The sequence below is a fragment of the Nicotiana sylvestris genome, chromosome 12, assembly GCF_000393655.2.
Source record: "Nicotiana sylvestris chromosome 12, ASM39365v2, whole genome shotgun sequence".
Lineage (NCBI taxonomy): Eukaryota > Viridiplantae > Streptophyta > Magnoliopsida > Solanales > Solanaceae > Nicotiana > Nicotiana sylvestris.
This window is the reverse complement of record NC_091068.1, coordinates 26,290,225-26,317,281: the sequence shown is the minus strand read 5'-3', so window position 1 is coordinate 26,317,281 and position 27,057 is coordinate 26,290,225. Positions and strand designations below refer to the sequence as shown.

At 39.1% G+C, this 27,057-nt stretch overlaps 2 protein-coding genes across 4 annotated transcripts; both read right to left on the bottom strand.

The window, feature by feature from the left end:
- Positions 1-2,475: 2,475 nt before the first annotated feature.
- Positions 2,476-3,471, bottom strand: LOC138882814 (uncharacterized). The gene is made up of 2 exons (XM_070163447.1): positions 3,259-3,471; positions 2,476-3,000 (listed from the first exon to the last, which is right to left on the bottom strand). Exons 1-2 carry the CDS (start codon positions 3,469-3,471, stop codon positions 2,476-2,478), a joined length of 738 nt encoding a protein of 245 aa, XP_070019548.1.
- Positions 3,472-9,196: 5,725 nt separating this feature from the next.
- Positions 9,197-20,456, bottom strand: LOC104240408 (solanesyl diphosphate synthase 3, chloroplastic/mitochondrial). 3 transcript variants are annotated; one of them, XM_009795248.2, is made up of 12 exons: positions 20,175-20,456; positions 17,869-17,961; positions 17,249-17,329; positions 17,101-17,172; positions 15,694-15,819; positions 14,657-14,743; positions 13,937-14,008; positions 13,250-13,335; positions 11,919-12,051; positions 11,506-11,595; positions 10,641-10,739; positions 9,197-9,704 (listed from the first exon to the last, which is right to left on the bottom strand). In XM_009795248.2, exons 1-12 carry the CDS (start codon positions 20,301-20,303, stop codon positions 9,525-9,527), a joined length of 1,248 nt encoding a protein of 415 aa, XP_009793550.1. In that variant the 5' UTR covers positions 20,304-20,456; the 3' UTR covers positions 9,197-9,524. The 3 variants fall into 3 exon arrangements, with proteins under 3 accessions (XP_009793550.1, XP_009793551.1, XP_009793552.1); XM_009795249.2 differs by having other exon boundaries at positions 17,869-17,947; positions 20,175-20,332; XM_009795250.2 differs by lacking the exons at positions 17,101-17,172; positions 17,249-17,329 and having other exon boundaries at positions 20,175-20,390.
- Positions 20,457-27,057: the final 6,601 nt, after the last annotated feature.

Sequence of the window (27,057 nt, the reverse complement as noted above, 5' to 3'; positions counted from 1 at the left end):
TCATTCAAATGTGTCACTCTTAGGTTTGCGGCGACATCCCACTCAAGGTTCAACTTTTTCAAAGCCCACATGGACTTATACTCAAGTTCTACCGGAATATGACACACCTTCCCAAACACCAATAAATATGGATACATCCCAATCGGCGTCTTGTAGGTCGTCCTATAAGCCCAAGGAGCATCATCAAGTTTTCTTGACCAATCTTTCCAGTTGGCATTCATAGTCTTTGACAAAATACTCTTGATCTCCCGGTTGGAGACTTCAACTTGTCCGCTTGCTTGAGGATAGTAGGGGGTCAAAACTTTATGAGTGACACCATACTTGGTGAGTAAGGTATCAAAAGCCCGGTTGCAAAAATGTGAACCCCCATCACTAATAATGGCCCTTGGAGTACCAAACCTTGTAAAAATGTTCTTCTTCAAAAATGCCAACACACTTCAAGCTTCGTTGTTGGGTAAAGTCGCGGCTTCAACCCAATTTGACACATAGTCCACAGCTACCAAAATGTAAGTGTTCCCATAAGAGCTAACGAACGGACCCATGAAATCAATACCCCAAACATCAAAGATATCAATCTCCAATATAGTGGTGAGGGGCATATAATTCTTCTTAGAAATCCCACCGGCCTTTTGCATTCATCACAATGCTTGACAAGATCACTAGCGTCCTTATTGAGAGTAGGCCAATAGAATCCACAACTCAACACTTTTGTAGTCGTTCTAGCTCCACCATGGTGACCACTATACGGTGAAGAGTGGCAAGCCTCAAGAATTCCCATTTGTTCTTCTTCCAGCTCAAATCGCTGGATCACACCATCGGTACATATTCAGAAAAGATACAGCTCATCCCAATAATAGTCCAAGCAATCCCGTTTGAGCTTCTTCCTTTGGTTTGAAGAGAACTCATTCGGTACAATGCCGCTCACAAGATAATTGGCTAAATTGGAAAACCACGACATCCCGATCATTGAAATGGCTAACAATTGCTCGTTAGGGATGAAATTATTGATCTCAAGGCCGTCATGTGGCCTTCCCTCCTCCTCCAATCGGGACAAGTGGTCCGCCACTTGATTTTCACTACCCTTGCGGTCTTGAATCTCTAGATCAAATTCTTGTAATAGAAGCACCCACCGCATCAGTCGTGCCTTAAAATCTTTCTTTCTCATCAAATACCTAAGCGTCGCATGGTCGGTGTAAACAATCACCTTAGTACCCATCAAATATGGCTGGAACTTTTCCAAAGAAAAAACAATAGCAAGTAGCTCTTTTTCGGTCACTATGTAGTTGACTTGGGCATCATTCATGGTCTTGCTAGCATAGTAGACCAGATGGAATATTTTGTTGATTCTTTTCCCAACACCGCTCCAGCCGCAACACCACTAGCGTAACACATGAGTTCAAAAGGCAAGCTCCAATCCCATGCGGTGATAATAGGAGTAGTAATCAACTTGAACTTAAGAAATTCGAATGCTTTCATACAATCTTCATTGAAATGTAACTTGGCATCCTTCTCCAAAAGTTTGCACAATGGGTTCACCACCTTGGAAAAGTCTTTGATGAATCGACGATAGAAACTCGCATGACCTAAAAAGCTCCTCACTCCCTTCACGGATGTAGGTGGATTTTAGTGATTACCTCAATCTTGGCCTTGTCGACCTCAATACCATGCTTTGAAATTTTGTGTCCAAGGACAATATCTTCATCGACCATAAAGTGACACTTCTCCCAGTTCAATACCAAATTTGTCTCCACACATCTAGCCAATACTTTATCCAAATTGTTCAAACAATCTTCAAGTGAATTTCCAACCACAGAAAAATCATCCATAAAGACCTCAAGAATATCCTCCACCATGTCGGTGAAAATATTCATCATGCACCTTTGAAAAGTCACTGGTGCATTACACAACCCAAATGACATCCTCGAGAATGCAAAAGTACCATAGGGACAAGAAAAAGTGGTCTTCTCTTGGTCCTCAGGAGTAATAAGTATATGATTTTAGCCGGAGTATCCATCAAGAAAGCAATAAAAGCACGTCCGGCCAACCTATCAAGCATTTGGTCAAGAAACGAAAGCGGGAAATGATCTTTCCGAGTGACTTTGTTGAGCTTCATATAGTCCATGCTCACTCTCCACCCGGTGATGGTTATTGTTAGGATCAATTCATTCTTGTCATTTGTTACCACAGTCATGCCACCTTTCTTTGGGACACATTAGACCGGAGAGGTCAACGAGCTATCAGAAATGGGGTAAACAACCCCGGCATCCAACCACTTGATGATCTCCTTCTTCACCACCTCTTGAATTGCTTTATTTATCCTCCTTTTATGTTCGACGGAGGGTTTGGCACCCTCCTCCAAAATAATCTTGTGCACGCAAAAGGCAGGACTTATGCCCCGGATATCCGCCAAAGTCCATCTGATTGCTCTTTGCCTCATTTGTAGCACCTCCAATGTGGACTCTACCTGCATGTTAGTTAAGCAAGGAGAAAGGATAAAGTAGAAGAAGGGCCAAGGAATTCATACTTGAGATGTGGAGGCAATGGCTTTAACTCCAAAGTGGGAGGCCCCTCGATCGAGGGCTTTGTCGGAGGAGTCTTTCGGTTTTCAAGATCTAAAGATAGATTGCGGGGCTCATATGTGTATGACCCCATGCCTTGCAATGCATTCACACACTTCACATAGCCTTCTTTCTCCTCAACATCATCAAGATTGAGCAAAACAGCTTCCAAATTATCCTCAACATTCATGGTGGCACTAGCATCATCAACAATCACATCGGTGACCAAATCCACGAACGAACACACTTCATTACTATTTGGTTTCCTCATATATTTGCACACATGAAAGACCACCTTTTTGTCACCTACCCATAAGGTGAGCTCATCGGCCTCCACATCAACAAGACTTTTCCCCCTAGAAAGGAAAGGTCTACCCAAAATGATAGGCACCTCATAATCCACTTCACAATCAAGAATCACAAAGTCCGCTGGGAGGATGAACTTATCAACTCAAACCAACACATCATCAATAATACCCAAAGGCCTCTTCATTGTTCGATCCGTCATTTGCAACCTCATAGATATGGGTCTTGGTTGCCCAATTCCCAATGTTTTGAACACCGAATAGGGCATCAAGTTGATACTTTCCCCAAGATCACATAATGCTTTGGCAAAGTCGGCACTCCCATTAGTGCAAGGGATTGTGAAAGCGCCCATATCTTACAACTTAGGATCCGCTGAGTGCACAATCATACTCACTTGATGTGTCATCTTGATTGTCTCACAATTCATCGATCTCTTCTTGGTTACAAAATCCTTTATAAATTTTGCATATCCCGGCATTTGTTCCAATGCCTCAACCAATGGTATATTAATCGACAAACTCTTCATCATATCAATAAAATTTTTGAATTGGTTTTCACTGTTTTGCTTTTCAAGACTTTGAGGGTATGGAGGAGGAGGCCTTGGCATTGGTGCCTTAGCCTTTGGCACTACCGTTTTCTACATGTCAATCACGTGTTCCCTAGACAGGTTCACTTCTTCTTGCATATCCTCCACAATTTCATCAATATCAATTCTCAAATCTTCATTAGCTTGAACCACGTTGCCTGGGATTTCATCATCTTGTACCACAGCATCTTCATCCACAATCCTTCTTTGATTTGAAGTGGTTGCATCTGCATCTTTTCCACTTCTAGTAGTCACGGCCATAGCATGCCCCGTATTATTCCCACCCTTCGAGTTCACCATCGTATCACTAGGTAGTGCCTCCTTAGTACGAGAGTTCAAAGTTTGTGAGATTTGGCCTAATTGAACCTCCAAATTTCAAATAGAAGTGTTGTGAGAGGCTAATTGAGCATCGAAGTCGGCATTATTCTCCATCATTTGTTTAAACATATTCTCGATTCTACCCATTTAATTATTAGAAGAGCTCAGGCCTTGACAAGGATATGGGGTGGATTGCTCGGTTGTTGGAACATTGGAGGCCTTTGAAAACCCGGTCCCCGGTTGTTGTTATTGTTCCACCTTCCTTGATTATTGCCTCCCCAATTACTTTGATTTTTGCTGCCCCAATTGCCCTGATGATTACCTCCCCAATTGCCTTGGTTACCTTGATTAATCCAATTGCTTTGATTATTGTTACCACCACTCTAATTGCCTTAGTGGCCTTGGTTGTTCCAATTGCCTTGATTTCCTTGCGACCTCCATTGTTGTTGATTTTGTCCTTGAGCATTGTTTCTTTGGCCTTGATAATTGTTAACATATTTAACTTCTTCTTCTTTCTCATTGAACGAATCATCTTGATCATAACCACTATCATCTTGCATGAATTATTCCAGACGGATTTGCATTTCGACCCTTGAACTTGTTGAAGCTGAGCTTTGGCCAATTGGTTCATTGTGGTTGTCAACTCGGCAATAGCTTGCCCATGATCATATAGCTCCTTGTGTAGGTGAATGACATTAGGGTCACCTTGCGGAAAATTGGCTCTACTTTGCCATGCCAATGAGGTATCCGTCATCTCATCAAGAATTTCACAAGCTTCGGCATAAGGCGTGTTCATGAAGTTCCCTCCGGCGAGTTGATTTACCACACATTGATTTGTTGTGTTGACCCCTTGTAGAAGGTTTGTTGGATCATGGCCTCGGTCATATCATTATTCGGGAACTCTTTAACCATGGTACGATATCTTTCCCAAATCTCGTGCAATGGCTCATTGCATTCTTGCTTGAATGCAAGAATCTCATCCCGAAGTGTCGCCATATGTCCTGGAGAGAAGAATTTAGAAATGAATTTCTCCGCCAACTCATCCCAAGTGTGGATGGAATGATTGGGAAATCTCTCTAACCAGTCCAATACCTTTCCCCGTAGAGAAAAGGGAAATAGCCTCAACCTCAGCGCGTCCTCAGAGATATTTGTTTGCTTGCTCCCCCAATAATTATCAATGAACCCTTTGAGATGCTTGTAGGCATTTTGACTCGGAGCCCCGGTGAAGAATCCATGTTGCTCAAGTAGTGTAAGCATCACGTTGGTGATTTGTAAATAGCTTGCCCTAATGCTGGATGGGACTATAGCACTTGTATAACCCTCATTCGGTAACTGTCGGTGGGTTGCTGCTCTTGGTGGAGGTGGGGGAGGGACGGGAACATTATCTTGAGGAGGGCGACCTCGTCTATTTGCTTGAGGTTTAAGAGAAACCTTGTCCATTTGGTCATCATCCACTTCCTCCCCCAATGGCACATTTCCAATGGGCTCGTTGTTGAGAGCCATTCACGTACCTAAAATCAAAACAAAACTAGAGACTCGTAAGGAAAAGAAGACCAAGCACACAAAAACCTAGATATATAGCTAAATCCATTTAACTCCCCGGCAACAGTGCCAAAAATTGATGTCGCCCAAACTCACACCACAAATATAGGTAGTGAGGCGGTCGCAGCAATAATAAAACCCAACACGAGTCGAGGTCGAATCCTCAGGAAGTTAGAATTGGGATTAGGTATATATTTAGTGTAATTGTATGATGTGCCTCAAATTACACTTCCATATTCTTGTTTGTTATTTTTACTTCTACTTTAAGCTATTGATTGCAAATATGAAACTAGGAGACAATATTTTTGGTTTTGGTTGTTTTTCAAATAATAAAAGATCTAGAGTCGTGACTTCCACCTAGGTGGTTACCTAACAGGTTGTAAACTCTAGGGCAAGTTTGATTAGTCGGGGTTGTAATATAGCAATCACACGCAATTACCCACTCTATACCTCTTGGTAGTTTGAGTGATTTTGCCCAATTTGGTTTTCTCAAGTCCAAATGGGATTGCACAAAACAAGTGATATATGCTCAAGTCGGGTCTTACTATCTCTAGATTTGACCCATTAATTGGGGCTATCAACTTCTTGAGTTCACCCCAATTTCTTGTTAGCCAAGTTTTCCTAGACTTAATCTCTCTGTCTCAAGTAGAGACTAAGTCAAATAGGCATGAATCAATGTTTGCAACCATTAATTCTTGAATTCAAGCATGAACAAGGCTAAATATCACTAACCCAATCACAAACAAGCCCTAAATCAAATACCCATCAAGTATCCACACTATGGTTGGGCCACAACCCTAGCTAGAAATTTAGCTACTCATGAAAAATAAAGAAATACAAGAAGAAATTAAGATAGAATGCATAATAATTGATTAAAGAAAGAAAATCTAATGTTTAGAAGTTAATCTAGTATAAAATTGCTCAAAATAGTAAAGAAAACGGCTCAGTTGCTCTCCCAAAACTAAAATTAACCTAAAAATAATAAAAAGTTCTATTTATACTAAGCTAGAAATATCTGACAAAAATGTCCCTACGAAGGTTGTGCGTCCGCATAATTGTGTGTGCGATCCGCACAATGAGCTTCTGCGGCCGCACAATTATAGTGTGGCCCGCATTCCTAGAACTTAGGCTTGGCACTTTGGGACTTTTGCGGTCCGCATAAAAAATGAGTGCAGTCGCGCTTTTGATTGTACGGCCGCACAAAAATAGTGCAGTCCGCATTCCAGCTTGACTCTAGAATTCTCATCTCTCTGATCTTTATCTTCTGCGGACCGCATAATTTTGAGTGTGGACGCATTTGTCCTTCTACGGCTGCATAATTATGGTGTGGTCTGCATGCCTTCAGCCTTCCAAAAATCCAACTCTCTGAATCTCCTCGTATGCGGCCTCACAATAATTGTGCGGTCCGCACTGTAAGCCTTTTTGTGTTGTTTTGGTTCTTGTTTATTTTTGACTCCTTTATGAGTTGATTATCACACAAGGATTTTTGCAAAGGCCTAACATTGATTATATGAAAAAATAATATCCTATGGTGGATGTAATCACCTTCAGGTATCTTATAAATTTGGCAGTCCATGAAAAACTTGATATGCATCTGATGGATGTTGTCACAACCTATTTGTATGGCACATTAGATAATGAAATTTACATGAAAAATCCTAAAGGTTTTTAAGTACCCGAAGCTTATAAAGGTTTACGGGAAACTTGTGCGATAAAGCTTCAAAAATTCTTATATGGATTGAAACAATTAGGGCGAATGTGGTATAATCGCTTGAGTGATACTTGCGGAAAGAAGGGTATAAGAATGATCTAGTTTGTCCTTGTGTCTTTATAAAAAGGTCTGGATCTGAGTTTGTTATAATTGCTATGTATGTTGATGATCTAAATATAATTGGAACTCCCGGAGAGCTTCCAAAAGCAGTAAACTGTTTGAAGAAAGAGTTTGAAATGAAAGATCTTGGAAAGACAATGTTTTGTCTTGGTCTACAAATTGCACAAATGAAAGATGGAATTTTTGCCCATCAATCAACTTATACCGAAAATATCCTAAAGCGTTTCTATATGGATAACGCACATCCATTGAGTACCCCGATGGTTGTGAGATCACTTCATATAAATAAAGATCCACTCCGACCTCATGAAAATGATGGAGAGCTTCTTGGTGATGAAACTCCATATCTTAGTACAATTGAGGTACTAATGTATCTTGCAAATAATACTCGACCAGATATAACTTTTGCAGTAAGTTTATTAGCAAGATTTAGCTCCTTTACAACAACAAGACACTGGAATGGTGTTAAGCATATGTTTAGATACCTCCGAGGGACTATTCTTTAGCTGCTACATCTTCCAATCATGCAGAGATAATAACTATTCATGAAGCTAGTCGAGAATGTGTATGATTGAGATCAGTGACTCAACACATCAACAACTGTGTGGTCTTTCCTTAAAGACGAAGATTCTAACAATATTGTACGAAGATAATGTTGCTTGCATAGCTCAACTAAAAGGAGGATATATCAAAGGAGACAGAACAAAATACATTTCACCAAAATTCTTTTTCACGCATGATCTTTAACGAAATGGTGAGATAGATGTTCAATAAATCCGTTCAAGTGATAATCTGGCAGATTTATTCATTAAGGCATTGCCCCCATCAACATTTGAGAAGCTGAGGCATAAGATTTGAATGCATCGTCTTCGAGGTATCAAATAAAGTTTTCATCAGGGGGAGTATAATACGCGTTGTACTCTTTTTTTCTTAACCAATGTTTTGTCCCAATTGGGTTTTCCTGGTCAGGTTTTTAATGAGGCAGCACTCAATGCGTATTACAAGATGTGTGTACTCGTTTTCCTTCACTAGGTGTTTTCCCACTGGGTTTTTCCTAGTAAGGTTTTAACGAGGTACATTACATTTTAGATGGACATCCAAGGGGGAATGTTATGAATATATTAAAGTGGATGTCCATTGAACACTCCATACATCCCTATTCCAATAACCATTTGAATTCATGTATTTAGTTAATTCATCACTTAATATTTGTAACCTTTAGGTGTATTCTTGTAATCTTTCATGTATCCTATATCCTATAAATAGGGTATACTTTATCTTATGAAGGATACACAAGAAACACACTTGAATAAGATAACTTATACATTCTCCTCTTATATATCTTCTCTCCATTACTATATTGTTCTATTTTGCTCTTATTTCTTAACAAAAATCAAATTCATACAACTAATCAACTTGTTTACAACTTTCATGCGATATTGATATAAGAAATAATACTATAATAGTATACAACTTAAATACAAATTTTGTGCAATTATAATACAACTTTAATATAATTTTCGTACAAAAATGATACTACTACAATAGAATATAAGTGAAATACAATTTTCATACAACTATAGTATAATTTTAATACATATATACAACTTTATGTAAAAGAGAGTATTTATAGTTTCAATACAAATTCCATACAACTATTCATATAGTAGTATACAACTTATATGTTGCTTCCTTGTATATCTCCATTTAGTTTCTCCTTCACATGCCCGGTTAAGAAGCACCAACGATGATGATGTTGTTAAATAGGAACGAATATCAACTTGACAAAAAATCCCTACAAATGCCATCACCAAGAAATCGATTGTAGTACGAGTGACAACTTTGGTGAACTCTTTGCGATCGGGCTTGTGACACCTCTTAACAAGCCTAACGCTGTCTTTGACGAAATCACGAACAGACAAGTACATCTAGATACTGAATGAACAACTATTTTTGAATGGCAACAAACGCAAACATATTTGGTATCGGATTGGATTACAGTTTCTCAATACAGAAAATCAAAAATCCAAATCCTAGTAATAAAAGACCGAACCGAATGCAACATCTAGTCAATAGCCATTTCAACCATTATGTATCAAAGGATACATCCATTTACTTTCAACTGGATAACCTTTTACAACATCGATGTGATCACATTTACTCTACAGAATTGTTCCCAGTACAGGAAAAAGAAAAACCAAGGGTTTTACCAAATAATTATTGGATGAAAAAATATCATAAATTATCTATCTAGAAGAAAATCATGATCTAAAAATAGGGTCTGTTGTCCCTAGAAATACAGGAGTACGTGTTGAGTCTCAAACAAAATTTTCATACACTAATCAAATGTGTGGCTGCACCTGGATAGATTCCCCTTTTCCCACTATTTTGTTCTTGTGATGACTCTTTGAGTAAGTTCCACAAGTGCCCGTCTTGATCTCTGAACATCCTCGTCATCGCTCTCAGGAAGAGCGTCAACAGCTGCTGAGGCAAGGTTAGCATGTTTTCTTGCAAGTTCTCTTGTTCTCTGTATCCCTCGGCTCTTACCAAGGTAGTCCAGAGCCTGCAATTTCATGGTATATTTTGGTTGATTATTCACGACTACCAGAATTTGACGCCAACACTGATCAGGACAAGGAACGTAAACAGATGCTGGCAACAACACATTTATAACATGATCTTCATATAGAAAAATAGTAATAAAAAGTCAACCGAGAATCCAGAAGATCCGAGCACTAACCTAACAGTGGATATTCTTTCCAACATTTTCAAAAAATCAAGAACCAAAAATCAGTTTACAACAATGGGCGGTTGCTAACAAGAAACAAAACCCCAGAGCTGGAATAGACTTTCGAACAGAAGGTTGTAACACAAACTATTCCACATTGAATTTCGAAAGGACAAACTTGCAATAACCAGTTCCACTCAACCACTGCATCTTGTTGATGACTTGATGGGAATACTTAATTTAGAATAGAAAACAAATGAAAAGGAGCAATTCAATACAGAACTAAAACTATAGACTTAATAGAAAATAGTGACATATTTGGAGGAAAAGACCTCTATAGTACTCCCTCCGTTCCAATATGTGAACCTGTTTGACTGGGCACCGAATTTAAGAAAAAATGAAAACTTTTAGAATTTGTGGTCCTAAACAAATTGAAAAGGGGCCCAGAATATTTGTGTGGTTATAAAAGCATCTCATTAAGGGTAGAATTGTAAGTTTAGCTAAATTGTTACCAAATTTAGAAAGGGGTCATTTTTTTTAGAACGGACAAAAAAGGAAATAGGTTCATATAAACTGGAATAGAGGGAGTATATAATTAGGATACACATATCTTTTATCACCATTTGCACTAAAGCGTGCCAAATTAAGATGTACAAGAACATTCAACCACAAGGTTAATATGAATACAGAGGTTATTATGGACATGCTAGGAAAAAATGAATACAGTGGTCATAGAAAGTGCTAGGAAAAGATGAGCAGAAAAATGCTTACAATCTCCACATTGACGGGATCATCAAATCCTCGGTCCACCACCGTTCGCAGTTGAGGAAATTCCTCCATGGCGTACAATATTGGGGCAGTTACAATCCCCTACAAACACAAAAGTTACAGAGAAACTCAAGACTAAGGGAAAATGGTTGAGAATACCTTCTTAAGACATGATGTTGAATCGTGAATGAGCACATCATGCAAAGAATTATCGACAGAGTGTAAACCTACTTTTGATCGTATAATATCTGGAAGCCTTAGTCTACATGAAACTAAGAATGGCACACAGATCGAAAATTTAATTGGAAATATGAAATATGAAAAAAAACCTTCACGCACATCATTACTGGAACAAAAGTTAAGGAGAGAAAGGAAGCATCATGAGAGTAGACAGGAAGAACATACCTCACTTATACACTAATGGGGTACTGGGAACAATTCCCCAAAATTTCAAATATTCTAGAGAAAGATGCGAGCTCGCAACTTTCCACTTGAAGTAGTTGAATCCTACTTACACTATCAAATAATAACAGCAGTGGAGCAGCCGTGTTGATGGTGGTAGCGGTGGTGAAGTAGTGGTAGTGGTATTAGTAGTAGTAGTGATAGTGGCGGTAATAGTAGTATTATTAGTAATAACAACGACAATAATGATAATAAGATTTTGAAGTATTGGAGTAACAATTGCTTGCTAATTCGTAACCTATAAACATATATCTGACCATGCTGTAATTTTTTTTTTCCTTTTGATGAGTAAATCTGCCCATAAGAAAAAGCTCTCTACTTCATAAACTGCATAGCCACTCTTTTAGGTTCAACTAAAATGAGTTCAAAAGATATGAGAAACAATTGGCAAGAACAGAGAGGTTACATGACGAATATCAGACAATGAACCCTTGCCGAGGGTGGCAGATGTGCCTGTGAAATCAAGAACATCGTCTATTAATTGAAATGCCAAGCCCTGCATGAATAGACATAGAAAACAAGAACTCAGAACTACGGAACCTTATCACCGGGAAAAAAAAAAAGGTAAACTACTTAAACAGGTCTTTATTTGCACAATCACAAGAAAATTGCATATCCCGCCAAACTGAAATTTCTACCAGTGGTCAGATTATCGAAGATGCATAGAGTCACTTATGAGTATTTACATGCTATTTCCACCACGATAGCAACAATGGAGAAAAGGTTGGAACATAGAACTATTTTTATTTCGTCCTGCTGATCCCATTACACCATTAAGTGATATATTAAGTCAAATAGAATGTAGAAGATTACACAGACCAAATTTTTCCCATAGTCAAAAGCCAACATGGAGACTTCAGCAGTATGCCCAGCAAGTAGCGCTATTGCTTTGCAACTGTTTGAAATTAATGACGCAGTCTTGTAATATGTTTTCTGCATGTAATACTCCATGCTGCAAAAGATGACGGAGAACATTAATTTCAGAGAAAGGTTGGTCAAAACAAATCTAACAAACAAGTGGATGTAGATAGTAAACCAGATTGTAAGCAACCTTTAGCACAATGCATACATGACGCACTTCACAAGTCATGAAGATACGTTTACTCTACGTAAACAGCAGAGGTGCTAAATCTTCTACGTATCCCCTATATTTCCTAATATTAAAACTGCACCAACTAACATGGATGTTTCATATGACATGAGGTACAAGCTTACGCCCCTTTGAAATCCTTTTCACCAAAATTAGACATTTCAAGATCCCACAACCCTCCATCTCATACTGAATGTTTTTGCAACTATTGGGGGGGGGGGGGGGGAATTAGTAAAACACCTGGTGTCCTAAAACAGAGATGATATTACTGAAGTTAGTATATACTCTGACCAGCTACCATAAGGTGAGAAAGCTAGGCAAAAGTGCATGTTTAGTATGCATCAACTGACACGAAATACCCCATTTATTAGAGAAATGATGCCTAATACCCAAAATTTAAATTCAATGTGATGTCCTTGAGAGACATACAAGCTCAGCCTTATTTTCTCCATCTGCAAGCATCCTTTTGCTTGTAGTATTATTGTTTTGAGTATTAGAATCTCTCTCTTTTTCCCCTCCTCCCTTCAATTACCCCCCTCCCCTATACTCTCTCTCTCTCCCCGCTCTCCGCATAACTATTTCTTCCTCTTCCTTTCTCCCTTCTCTCTTTTTGTCACTACAGCAGAAAGTAAAATGCCAGAAGCAATACTTACTAAAACTGCAGTTAGCTACTCGCTGAAAGAATCAACTTAGAGCATTTTTTGCATCTTCTTGTTTCCGCTTCCTTTTCATTTTTTTCCTTGATTGAGGGTCTATAGGAAACAGCCTTTCTACCCTCACAGGGTAGTGGTAAGGTCTGCGTACACTCTACCCTTCCCAGACCCCATGTTGTGGGATTACACTGGGTTTTTTTTGTTGTTGTTAGAGGTATTAATTGAATAAATCAGACTCTACTATTTTATAAGCCTGATCTAATAATTAATATAACTAAATTGGGGAAGACATAATTTCTAGCTTAAACTCACGAAACTTTCTAATATCTCGAGATATCGACATATTTCAGTTGAGTTAATTTCAATCAGGGTACATCAAAAACTAATCAGCACTGGAACCAGCATACCTACAACGCTCATCTGAAGAAGTCGTCATTTGCATTATCTCTCCAGTAACAAGATGTTCCACAACAGTTGCCAGAAGGGATACAACCTACAAGTCACAAGATCTGAGTATCAGAGCTGAAGAGAGGATAGCAAGAGGTATAACTGAAAATAGCAGAAGTCTTAAACTAAAATCAGTGTTCTAGCTAGAATCCCTTCCCTGTTTGCTGTTGTTGCTATTTTTCGTCTCTCTTTTTTTTATTTGGGGAGGAGACGCAAAATAAGAGGCGTGAATGAAACCGAGAGGAAAAGAAAAACCTATATAGAGTTGCTGGACTGGAAATAAAACAAAAGCAAAACCCAGAGTTTTACGAGTTTGTGATACAATTTACATCAAGTGACAAAAAAACACCAACTATAAGAGATTAAAATACATAAAACTACAAGCAGTCAATAGTTAAAGGAGTGTCAAAACCCTAATACTAGACACGATAAAATCTTATTTTTGTCCATCGAGAAAATTATAGACACAAAAGAATGTAGAATGATATATATCCCGCAGAAAAAGAAAAACTTCTGATAAATAGGAATAGAACATAACAACTAACAAGCCTTAATAACAAGAGTATTATGAACACTATGGTTCCACTCTTGTCAATTCTGCAAAAATATTTAATGTTTTACTAGAGCCAAGAGGAAACAAGGTATACCTCTGTATTCTTCAAAGAGGCAAGTGCCACACACGCTCGGGAAAGCAGAAAGTCTCCAGCTAGTACAGCTAACTGCATCAAATAAGAGAGGAGATATTATAACAGTTACTTTGGTTAAATATAACCCACGGATGAAAATTGCTCTTCCACCCAAGAGGAAAGCATGAGTCCTGACCCTCCTTTATCACTTGGCCTACTATAATTTAAAAAAGACTGATTTCAATAATCTCATAATTAGAAGAAAAATATTATGCTGCCTGCAGTAAGCATGTCATATCCAATGTTCTACTCAGTGATCTAAGATATTCCCTCTGATTCAATTAATACAACATATTTTTTCAATTTGGCACGTTCAAAATGTTTGACATTATTCCATTCATAGTATTTTCCTATACAATTTTGACAAGTTTCAAGAATTCGACTTATTTAACTATATTTTAAACTTTCATATGATATTTTTCTATTGAACTAACTTTTCATCATCAATCTATATTTTCTTCTTCTGCTATTAAAATAATATACAAGTCAAATAACATTTTAAACTCCTTCGCTTAAATAGCGTCCTTTAAGATGGAACAGAAAGATAACAAATTTATACTTGCTTCATCTAGGTATTGATATGAACAACGGCCATCTCACTACTGCAACATCTGCTTGCTTGGATTATATGGAAAACTCTAACAGGGAACAGCATATTTCGGAAAAGAAAGTACCACGTACCTTATTTCCCATCACAAAGTTTAAAGAACCTATCCCACGTCGTGTGTCAGCATCATCTAGTACATCATCATGGAGTAGGCTGGCAACCTAAGATAGAGTGAAAAGAAAAGAAACTTGAATGACGAAAGTTGTAATGAAATGGCATTTTGACACTTAATAAACTAATCTGAACTAGAGGAGAGAATGAAACATCAACTAAGTGGCCATGCGGGTTTTTCTGAATGTAGGCCCATTCATATGATCTGCGTCAACCATGCCAAGTTGTTGGCCCATTGAGCATCTAAGGAAAAAGGACCCGAAAAAGAAGAGGAGAAAACTGTTTGTCTTGCTCCACATAAATACGGAAGAAAATCAAACAAGCAGGCAACAGCTGGCAACTGCAACTGCTTTGTTGTTAAAAAATAAAAACCTACAGCAGTCAGCCTTATACAACTAACTGGACCAGCACAAATAACTCTGCATCTCTACCCTTCCCCAAGAAAGACATGATCTGCCACCCTTTAAGAAATTAACATCCCCCAGCTGTCCTTCAAATTCAGAACAGAACTCCCAAATTTTCCAAGCAACTGCAATTCTTTGATGCATTGTTATGGGTAAATTAGTACTTATCATACTATGTGGAAGTTCTCTTTTAGCTCCATCCTCCCGTTGCTTCCTTACAAATCAGGTGAGATATATCAGTTATACCCCACGTTTCCGTGTTGCTTCCTTACTAATCAGGTTTATATATGAGTTCTTTTTCATGAATTTAACATCTACACCTATCCTCTAAATGCGTAGTTCATCTATATTATCTGAATTCTTCATTTTACCTTTCATGCATCGGTCGGGGTACTTTTGTATGCAACCTTCAAAATACCCATTAAACTCATATTAAATTGTACGTGTACATATTTAGTATCTGTGTTGTATCTGACACTTGTACCAAAGTCCAGAACATAATAATTCATCAAGAACTTGAGTGTTAAAATCTTGTCATCTAACAACCCAACTGATGGTCTTTCCATCCTAACAGGAAAAAGAGATGGAATAGTTACATGGATCATCTCGGTGATTTCAGCTATACACTGCTGCCTGGTACGCAAATCCCTGGACAAAGAATCAACATCCACCTGGGGTCTAAGTACCGGTGCGTTCAGTGCCGTTGCCATCAACAGCAGAACCTACAACAAAGTGCAACGTGTATTTGCTTTTGAGGATGTATGAAAAAAATGAATGCTACGTTGACATGAAACAAACTTGAAAAAATCTACATTACAATGGATCTGGCCAATCAACGGCACAATAACCACTTAACACACACAAGAAGCACCATCAAAGTATATTACTTCAAGAGGGTGCTATCTGTATTGCCACCACAAATGCACTTAAATTGGAAATACAAGGACTTCAATTAATGCAAAGGCTTCAATTCGCACCCCTTAAAATGAACACCATTGCTCATTAGATAATAAATATATCAAAAAATTGCATATCTAATAAATAGAGAATTATTTCCTCAAGTATTCAACTAAAATGCAAACAAATAAAAAAAGAGAAAAGAAGGCCGAAGTAGTTAATACATAATAAAATTCAGTTTAGTTTTAGCTTGCCAACTGTTGCGATTTCTTTAGTTTTTCATGTCTATCCCTGTTCTATTCACATTCTTTTATTTTGCAGCTTAAGCTTTATGTCATCTCTCCTGAAGAAAGCAGCAGATATGGTTGATCTCGTCGTAAATCTCAAACCTGCATTATCATCTCCCTTCGACCAGAAACTTATCCTCAAACATCCTAGTTTCCAAAACGTAAGGCTTCAAACTACTTTGTCATCTTAACCTCTAATTTTCTATCTGATGCCATCTTGTACTCTAAATGCAAGGCTTCAAACCACTTTGTCATCTTAACCTCTAAGGCTCTAACTATATGGTTGATGCCATTTTATACTATAATTTTAACGTTACAGAACTTAACCATCCAAAGTTGTGTCCAAAAAGTGACGTGTCCAATAATTACTACAATTTAAGCAAAAGACAAGTGAATGTTGGATTCTCAGTCTGGTAGTTTCTGCTGGAGCGTCATGTTAGAGCCTACTGTAAATGCAACTAAGGGAAATTCTTGTTCTTCCTTATTTTTCGGGAGAAAAATGTTTTAAGCTTTCAGAAAGAAATGTGCAAAATCTACATCTCTGCTATTTCAAAACCAAATGTCTAAATTTTTTCACTAAGGAACAGTCACTTAGCTTTCATCAGTATTTTAAAGGGAAGATACTCAGTAATTTAGAGAATCATGACTTTTTCCAAAGCTATGCAGCCTTTATTATAGGAACTGTGGATTTTGTTTTTTTAACAATTACTCGATGACTACGAAAGTTTCTTTCTTTGGAATGCGTAAAAGCTTGTGCACCGAACTAAGGCTGAATGTATAGTACACATGAAAATTGAGCTTGGGAGTAACAAATCATACTGTGGGTCGAAACCTCTTCCCTTCTACTCCCATTTTAAAGAAATACTCAGCAGCTGAAGCCAGCTTTGGGACCTGTATACAAATGGAACAGGTTGTCATCTAGCATCATGGATTTAGCAATCGCCAAACCACGGAAAAAGTTATATACCTCGGCAACTACCATTGATCTCAGCCTGTTTGTCAGAAGGGATAATTCATCAGCAACAAGGGAAAATGGGTCCACTTGCTCCTGAGAGAAAGACAATAGGAAACAGTGGGAAAAACATCATCCTTTGGCAATTACATAAAGGATGGGGATTGAGGAACGAACAAGATAGAAAAATATAAGAGTTGATGATTTGCATCAGAACCTCGAACTACTCAGACAAGTCCTTAAATGGCTGCTGAACATAACTATACAAACAAGAGTCATTCACGACTCAAGAAAATTCATCCACTACTGCAACGTTTTAGGTACAATTTTGAATCAGTTTTGCTATCCAGAAATAAGGTAAGACAGCTGGAAAGGAATAAAGAAAAGGCCCTTCAGGTCCACATACCCTGACTTAAATATGGAGAAGTAACTGCTAATGATTTTACAATTGTATAGACCATTTCATCAACTTTCCTTCTTGAAATATTCGATCACAACATATTACAGATGCATAAACTATAAGATCCATCAGTGAGGAAGCTAACTAAGAGGAATGACATTGAAATACGATGTTAGCAAAAACACTGGGTATAACATGATAACTGTAGATTTAAGAAATAAAATACTATACAAACCTCTGCTACAGCAGTGCTTTGATGATGAATTTGTTGACCAATACCACTAAGAGCATTAGAAACCCATGAATGAATTACTCTGCAACCCAAAACCTAATAATCACCAAAAACAATCATAATAAAGCATAAAAAGTCACAAATTAGCAATAACAGCAGCAAATTGAGCAATTAAACTATGCAACCTTTGAAACAGAGCTTACAAGAAAAAATGACTGGAAGAATCAGAAAGAAGACCACATTAATATTGACTATCTTTCTTAAGCTAAGAGATGAACTGAAAATACACCAAAAATAGAGAAAATGAAAAAAAGGGAAGGGGATGAAAGAGAGATATCAAGTCCGGCAAGCACTAGGTCTTGCCTCCTATATCTTTCTACACATGGTTGTAAACTAACAACAACAACAACATACTCTGTGTAATCCCACAAGCGGGGTATGAGGAGAGTAATGTGCACGCAGATCTTACCCCCACCTTGTGAAGGTAGAGAAGTTTTTGATGGACCCTCGGCTCAAGGAATAGCGGAAATAAAGCAACAAACAATAGCAACAACAAGGTAATAGGGTAACGGAAGCGAATGAAACAACATGTAATAATAAAGAACCAGGATAGAAAATATAAGATAAGTACTAGTACGACTGGTAAACCTAGGAGAAACTCACGACTACCTGTCAACCTTCAACCCTAATTGGACCTCCACACCTTTCTATCGAGAGTCATGTCCCCGGTAAGCTAAAGCAATGATATGTCTTGCCTAATCACCTCTCCCCAGTACTTCTATGGTCTACCCCTACTCTTCCTCAGACCTACCATAGTCAACCTCTCACGCCTCCTAATCGGGCATCTATGTCTCTCCTCTTCAATGCATGAACCATCTCAACCACGATTCCCCCAATTTGTCCCCTACAGAGGCCACTTCCACCTTTTCCCTAATAACTTAGTTCTTAATCTTATCTTTCCCGGTATGCTCACACATCCATCTCAACATACTCATTTTAGCTACTTTCATCTTCTGCACATGGGACTTCTTGACGGGCCAATATTCAGCCTCATACAACATAGTCTGTCTAACCACCACTCCGTAGAACTTGCTCTTAAGTCTTGGTGGCACATTTTTATCACACAAGACCCCAGAAACGAGCCTCCATTTCATCCACTCGCTTCAATACAATGAGTAACATCTTGGTCACTCTCCTCGTTGCCTAGGAAGAGAACATTTAAAGGAAAATTAACTACAGAAAGGTGCAAGTTATGTCCTAATTGAACCTTATATAACTAATTTTGTCCATCCTTCCTTTCATTTTTTCTTGTTTCCTTTTTCAAGTTAACTCCACACATGAGAACTCATGTTCACGGTCTCAAACACGTATAAAGTAGGATGGTTGTGGCAGGTTGACAACCGACATAAAGTAGTCAATTTATAATGATTTCTCATAATTCAAAGTATGTTGGAACATGCTCGTTATGTAACCATAGGAGTCCTTGACTACAAAATAATGTGCTTGAGCATATCATTTGAGTGCAACGTTGTACATGGACTATCGCACTAGTGTCAACCCCCACCCCCACCCCACACACACAATGTGTAGCTCAAAATTTGATTGGAACCAATGTGTATTTCAAAAAACAGCAGTAACACCCTATCTATAGTAAGGGGCCTTTTCAATTCAATCTCCCACTTGAGTTCAAACAGTCAAATATAAAGATTCTTTGTTAGCTCTTCGTGCCTCCTTGACTTCTCAAACTGAACTAAGACTGTCCAACTAGATAAGAGTCAGTGCTTCCTCTCGAACAAAGCTCCTCGCAGAAATTCAAGATCATTGAAGAGGAATAAAAAAAATGGTAGTTTTCCTATCAAGTACCTAGTTGTTTTCTTGTCCTATTAGCTTTGCATTTCCTACGATCCTACTAAAGTCTAAATTGCACCATATTGGAAAGAAATAGACCTGAGTAGACCAAAAACCAACACACAGTTGAGGTAGCAGGTAGCAAGTAGCCCGTGTAATTAGTCAAGGTGCACACAAGCTAGCCCAGCCACCACGGTTATAAAAAAACACATATAGCCAATCCTGACAAACGGGATTGAGGTATGGTTGATTGATTGGAAATTTTTTAAAACAAAATCACATAATCTCAAAATAAACTTCAGCGCAACTATCAATTTTCTGGGCAGTAAAAAAAAAAAAGATCAAGGCCCTAAAGTAAAAACAATATCCATTCCCAATTACAGCTAACAAAAAGTAAGAATAACTAACAGAACAGAGCTAAGAAACAAAAAATAAAAGGAAAAACACAAGATTAATTTCACCTTATGAGAAGCATCGATGGGAGAGGGAAAGTGATTGGAATGGTGAAATTGTTGTTGCTGGGAACGTAGCCATCGACATCTATTGATACTGCGTCTCGAAATCTGAGACCAACCCCTTGCAAATAACATTCTCGATTTATTTATTTTTGTATGTGCTGAGTATGTTTATGTTTCGGGTCGCTAGTAGTAGTAGAAAAGAAAGAGGAGAATGAGGTGGGGGGGGGGGGGGGGGGAAAGGTCAAAGTTAGAGCGGTGCCCCAGGGTTTGAGGAACCCAAAAAAGGCAGGAAATTTAACGGACTCGTGTTTTAATTTGCTGCCTATGACGAATCCCAATAGCAACCATATGTGCAAAATTAGGTAAAATTTTCATGTGGCGCCCCATTGGATTTTTATCTATTTTTTAAATAAAGTTTAATTGATATTCAATTTTTGAATAATTCAAGATATATATACTTTTCTCCTTTTCTTTTTTACTGTGATTTTCTTCTTCGCTGTACTTGAAGTTTCGTCTTCTTCTTAATTGTAAAATGAATTTGTTAAATTTATTATTGTTGACAATTTGATAATTGAAATTTATTTTTTTATGATTTTGAAAGTTATGTTTCAAATTTGAACTCATTTTGAGTAGATTTAGGCATTGAAGCGTGTATTGGATTGTTAAAATTCGAAGAATAAGTTTATATTTCAAAACTTAAGATACGAATTTTTGAAGTTGCATTTGAAAATAGAAAAATTTCAAATTTGATTTCTGAAGTTGCAAGAGATTAAACTACTTTAGATCCGAGTGAGTACACTTTACAAAATTTTATATAGTGCGGGTATTACTTCAATAGAAGCTCCAAAAATGACCATATATGAAAATGCCCCTAAATTTTGAAGTGTCAATTTCAGCCCGAGCGTGTAAGCCGCGGCGGGTTCGGTTACTAACCAAAAACAGACAGGTCAGAATCGGCAATTGCTGATCTTGGTCATTGAGTGCTCAATTTGTTTGGCTCCCACCCGATGTCTAATACTTATATTAGTAAATCCTAAAAGGGCTAAAACTTTCCCTAACAAAGGGATTGAATGCTCTATGGCAATTGTTGGTCTCATTTGATTTCTCTTACATAGCTTCGTTTTCTTTTCCTTTTTATGATAATAGAATATTCCCAATATATGGTAAAATAGCTATTCTATTTCTAGTACAAATAATGCACCTCGTACTTGTCTCGGTTTATACAATAAAACCAAGTAACTGCACTTCTCATCCTGTTTACGGTCGAAATCATACTTGTCTACGACATGGTAGATCAGGCTCGGAACCTGAGGGACTGAAGATCGACCCCAAGTCCTACTGGACCAGAACCCGAGGTCAGAATGTTTATCTTTGAGAATATTAAGTCTGTGATCCCGGAATCGACCTGACCCCGAACGAGCTCGAAGAAATATTGTTAGCATAACCAACAGAAGACCGAAATATCCGTGACCAGTTGAATATTACGGCGGGAATCTCGGTACATATCAATAAGGAACTGGCAATCAGCAAATCAAGAGATTTTTACCTTTTATAGAATTGTACCTAAAGTAGGACTCCCCGGCTATATAAAGGGGGTCTAATAATTCGTTTAACACATTGTAACACGCATTCCAAAGCAATACATTATTTTTCTCTTTAAGCTCTTATTCAATTGTGTCTTGATACTGATCGAAGTGCATCCAGTTCGAGAGTGTCTAACCTCCCAAGATTGTAACTGTTCAATTCGTGCAATTTGAATTTACTTTATCATTGTTTATTTCAATTGCAACTTAATTTATCATTTTGTGTCAAGTTAATCCGCATATCATTAAAACCAGTTACAAATTTAATCGTTATCCAATGTTGAGGGTAAACAGTTTGGTGCACATCGTGGGGCTAAGGATAATAGTGGTTGTTTGAAACAAATCTCCATAACACACACTACTTTACACTTGTTCTTTTGAAGTGTCTCTAATTTCAGGTTAAACTCAAAATGTCAAACTCTTAATCAGCACCCCTACATGTTGACAATGAATCCAGCCACCATAGCAAAAACAACAATGTAGCACCTGAAAACGAGGTACCCCCAGCCGACCTCGACGGTGTCCCGGCCGCAGACCCGATTGACGTCAACTCGCATGTGGCCATCAACACAAATTTGCCCACCGATCCTGAAAATAGCGTCCGCAGAGATATTCGATCGGTTGCACAAACCACGCGTGGCGGAGAAGATGGTGGAATCGACTTCCGGGTAATCTTCGAAATATTAGAAACTCAGCAGGCAGCGATAGCTCAACTACACAATCAGAGTCGCGCGATGATCAGGATTGAACCCGAACCATCCTAGGAAGTCGTCCACAGAGATGAACCGACCCTAGAGAAGCCGAATGAAAAGGAGCCAGGGACCAACCCCGAAATTATGAAGATGCTCGAAGAACTAACGAAACAGATAGAATCAGGGGAGAAGAAAATCGAAGTAAATGACAAGAAGGTGGAAACCTATAATTCCAGGACCGATAAGATCCTAGGAGCACCATCGATATTGAAAGGCCTAGATCCCAAGAAGTTCGTGCAAAAATCTTTTCCTCCGAGCGCGGCTCCAAAGCCGATCCCTAAGAAGTTTTGCATGCCCGATCATGTTACCTCCTATATACAACGGAACAATCTCTACGAAGTTCCGCATCCCTAAGAAGTTCCGCATGCCCGAGTATTCTTAAATACAACGGAACGACTGACCCAAACGCACATTACCTCTTACACATGTGCCATCAAAGGAAATGACTTGGAAGATGATGAGATCGAGTATGTCTTGTTGAAGAAGTTAGGAGAAACCTTGTCAAAGGGAGCTATAATATGGTATCACAACTTACCTCCTAATTCTATTGACTCATTTGCTATGCTTGCAGATTCTTTCGTGAAAGCACACGCAGGGGACATCAAGTTCGAGACGAGGAAGTCGAACCTTTTCAAAGTAAAACAGAAGTATAATGAGATGCACAGAGAGTTCATGTCCCGATTTTAAATGGAACAGATGGATCTGCCACCGATCGCTGATGATTGGTCTATTCAAGCTTTCACCTAGGGACTCAATGATCGAAGCTTAGTGGCTTCACAGTAGTTGAAACAAAATCTGATAGAATATTCGGCTGTTATTTGGGCCGACGTGCATAAGTATTATCAATAAAAAATCAAAGTTGAAGATGATCAACTTGGGGCTCTTCGGGGTCCATTTATCCCGTCAAAACCATTGATAGGGTTAATAGAGATATTGACCGTGAACCAAGGTCAAACAAGGATCGTTATCAACCGTACAATAGAGACAGAAGAAGTAGTCGGTCCGAGCAAAATTTTACGTGAAATGAAAGGAGAAGTGATCGAGGTCAGAGCAACTAGGGACTCATGAGCAAGAACGGTTTCATTAGGCCTATCGGGCCTAAGGAAGCACTGAGGTTACCGGATTACAACTTTAACGTCAATGTTGTTGCCATTGTATCAACTATCGAATGCATCAAGGACCCCAAATGGCCTCGACCTCTACAATCCGATCCAACCCAAAGGGATCCTAACTAGGTGAGCAAATTTCATGGCACTCATGACCAACGAACAGAGGATTGCCGATAGTTGAGAGAGGAGGTAGCCCGGTTCTTTAACAACGGGCACCTTCGAGAATTCCTGAGCTACCAAGCAAAGAATCATTTTAGGAATAGAGATTCAAATAAATAGACCAAACCAGAAGAACCTCAACACGCCATTAACATGATCATCGATGGGGTCGATGTCCCTCAAGGGCTAATGTTGAAACGCACCAAAGTATCTATCACAAGGGAAAAACTGACTCGAAATTATATACCAGAAGGAATCTTTCAATGACGAGGACGCAGAAGGGATCGTGCAGCCCCCATAATGATACACTAGTAATATCTGTAATCATAAATAAATCTCGAGTTAAGCGTGTGTTAACTGATCCAGGTAGCTCGGCCAACATAATCTGATTGAGGGTCGTAGAGTAGCTTGGTCTACAAGATCAAAACGTGCCTATAGTTTGAGTCCTAAACGGATCCAACATGGCATATGAAACCACTAAGGGGGAGATAATATTACCAGTGAATGCCTCCGGAACATCCAGGAAGCCAAGTTTTATGTAATCGAAGGAGACATGAGGTACAACGTTCTGTTTGGGAGGCTATGGATCCACAACATGAGGGCAGTACCATTGACTCTGCACCAAGTGTTAAAATTCCCAACACCAAGAAGTTTAAAACAATCTACAAAGAGCAGCCAACCCCGAAGGAAATGTCTACAGTCAAAGAGGCGATTCTGATATCTGCACTTGCGCTGATAAAAGGGCCAAGTTCAGTCACAAATCAGGAAGCTAAATAGCAATTACCGACACCAGCCTCGACCCGACCGGAGAAGTAGGAGACTAATAAGGACAATGATTACGGGGTTCCCAGGTCTTTTATAGGCTATGATGATTTCGACGCCACTAAATCAATGGTTGAGGAGCTGGAAAAGGTCATATTGATGGAGCATCTGCTAGATCGGAAGGTATACCTAGGCACGGGGTTAAGTCCCGAGCTCAAGAAAAAATTCATTCAATTTCTTATAGCTAATATAGATTGTTTCGCTTGGTCCTACCTTGATATGACAGGGATCTCGCCAGAGATAACCACTCACAAGCTAAGCCTGGACCCGAGGTTCCACCTGGCCAAGCAGAAGAGGAGACCTCAGTCCGATGTATCTAAACTCCTCAAAATAGGGTCCATTCGGGAAGTTAAATATACGGATTGGTTAGCAAACGTAGTGGTAGTCCCTAAAAAGTGAATAAATTAAGAATGTGCGTGGACTATAAGGAGTTGAATAAGGCATGTCCCAAGGACTCCTTCCCTTTTCCCAACATCGATCGCATGATCGATGTCACGGCCGGCCCCAAGAACCTCAATTTTCTTGATGCCTACTCCATGTACAAACAAATACAGATGGACCTAGTAAATCGGATGCTCGAGGAACAAATAGGAAAATCAATGGAGGTTTACATTGACGACATGTTGGTTAAGTCCCTGCGAGTAGAGGACCATTTAAAACATTTGCAGGAAACTTTCAGCATATTGAGGAAGTACAATATGAAGCTGAACCCTGAGAAATGTGCGTTTGGAGTCAGATCAGGTAAATTCCTTGGATTCATGGTATCCAACCAGGGAATCAAGATCAACCCCAACAAAATCAAAGCCATAGAAGATATCACAGTTATGGATAACGTGAAGGCCATGCAAAGGTTAAACGGATGCATAGCCGCCTCGGAGCGATTCATCTCGAGGTCCTCCGATAAGAGCCACCGATTCTTCTCAGTACTGAAGAAGAATAAGAACTTTTCATGGACCCCGGAGTGCCAACAGGCATTGGAGGAACTCAAGCGGTATCTATCGAGTCCACCGCTGCTTCACACGCTGAAGGCAGACGAACAACTATACCTGTAATTGGCAGTATCAGAGATAATGGTAAGTGGAGTCCTGATCCAGGAAGAACAAGGTATGCAATTTCCAATTTACTATGTTATCTGGACTTTAGGTGAGGCTGAAACTAGATACCCTCACCTAGAAAAATTAGCGCTGGCTTTGCTAAGCGCCTCCAAGAAGCTGAAACCATATTTTCAATGTTATTCTATATGTGTTGTGACTACTTACCCATTGCGAAATATAATGCATAAACCCGAGTTCTTAGGATGAATGGCTAAATGGGTTGTGGAGATTAGCGACGATATTGAATATCAACCACGGACCACCATTAAATCTCAAATTTTGGCGGACTTCGTGGCCGACTTTACGTCGACCCTAATACCCGGAGTCAAAAGAGAGTTGTTGTTGAACTCGAGGACGTCTTTAGGAATCTGGACCCTCTTTACGAACGGCGCCTCGAATGCAAAAGGGTCCGGACTTGGCATCGTATTGAAGCCACCTATAGGCAATGTAGTTAGATAATCTACTCAGACTATGAAATCGACTAACAACGAGGCCGAATATGAGGCCATGATTGCATTTCTCGAACTAGCCAAAAGCTTGGGGGCTGAGGTGATTGAAGCTAAGTGCGACTCCCTCCTCATGGTGAACCAAGTTAATGGGATGTTCGAGGCCAGAGAAGAACGAATGCAAAGGTACCTGGATAAGTTGCAGGTGACATTACATCAGTTCAAAGAGTGGAATTTGCAATACGTATCTCGGGATCAAAACAGTGAGGCTGATGCCCTTGTTAACTTAGGATCGTCAGTCGAGGATGATGAGTTCAACTCAAGAGCAGTTGTACAACTCATGAGATCGATAGTGGAAGAAGGCCATACCGAGATAAACTCAACGAGCCTAACTTGGTACTGGAGAAACAAATATATAGAATATCTGAAGACCGGGAAGCTGCTATTGGATCCAAAAGAATAGAGAGGCCTTCGTATAAAAGTAGCCCGATTTATTTTATTCGAAGACGGAACCCTGTTCAAAAGAACATTAGATGGCCCGCTCGCGATATGTCTAGTACCCGAAGATACCGAATACATTCTGAGGGAAATATATGAAGGCACCTGTGGAAATCATTCAGGCGCCAAATCATTGGTTCGAAAAATAATCAGAGTCGGCTACTACTGGATCGATATAGAAAAGGATGCAAAAGTGTTCGTACGAAAATGTGATGAATGCCAAAGACATGCTTCGACGATTCATCAACCCGGGGAGTTGCTTCATTCGATTTTGTCACCATGGCCATTCATGAAGTAGGGAATGGACATTGTTGGACCTCTTATATGGGCACCTGGTAAGGCTCAATTTATATTGTTTATGACTGACTATTTTTCTAAGTGGGTGGAAGCCCAAGCATACAAGAAGGTCAGGAAGAAGGAAGT

Bases quoted from the DNA above. Each gene is read 5' to 3' on its own strand.
- LOC138882814 (XM_070163447.1), bottom strand. From the start codon at position 3,471: ATGCCAAGGCCTCCTCCTCCATACCCTCAAAGTCTTGAAAAGCAAAAC. The intron at 3,001-3,258 runs GTGAGTATGATT...TGAGTTGATAAG, and splicing joins CAATCAAGATGACACATCAA to TTCATCCTCCCAGCGGACTT.
- LOC104240408 (XM_009795248.2), bottom strand. From the start codon at position 20,303: ATGTTATTTGCAAGGGGTTGGTCTCAGATTTCGAGACGCAGTATCAAT. The intron at 14,744-15,693 runs GTAACTATTCCA...ACTCTATCTTAG, and splicing joins AAATCACCGAGATGATCCAT to GTTGCCAGCCTACTCCATGA. The intron at 9,705-10,640 runs GTAAGCATTTTT...ATGAAATTGCAG, and splicing joins ATCCCGTCAATGTGGAGATT to GCTCTGGACTACCTTGGTAA.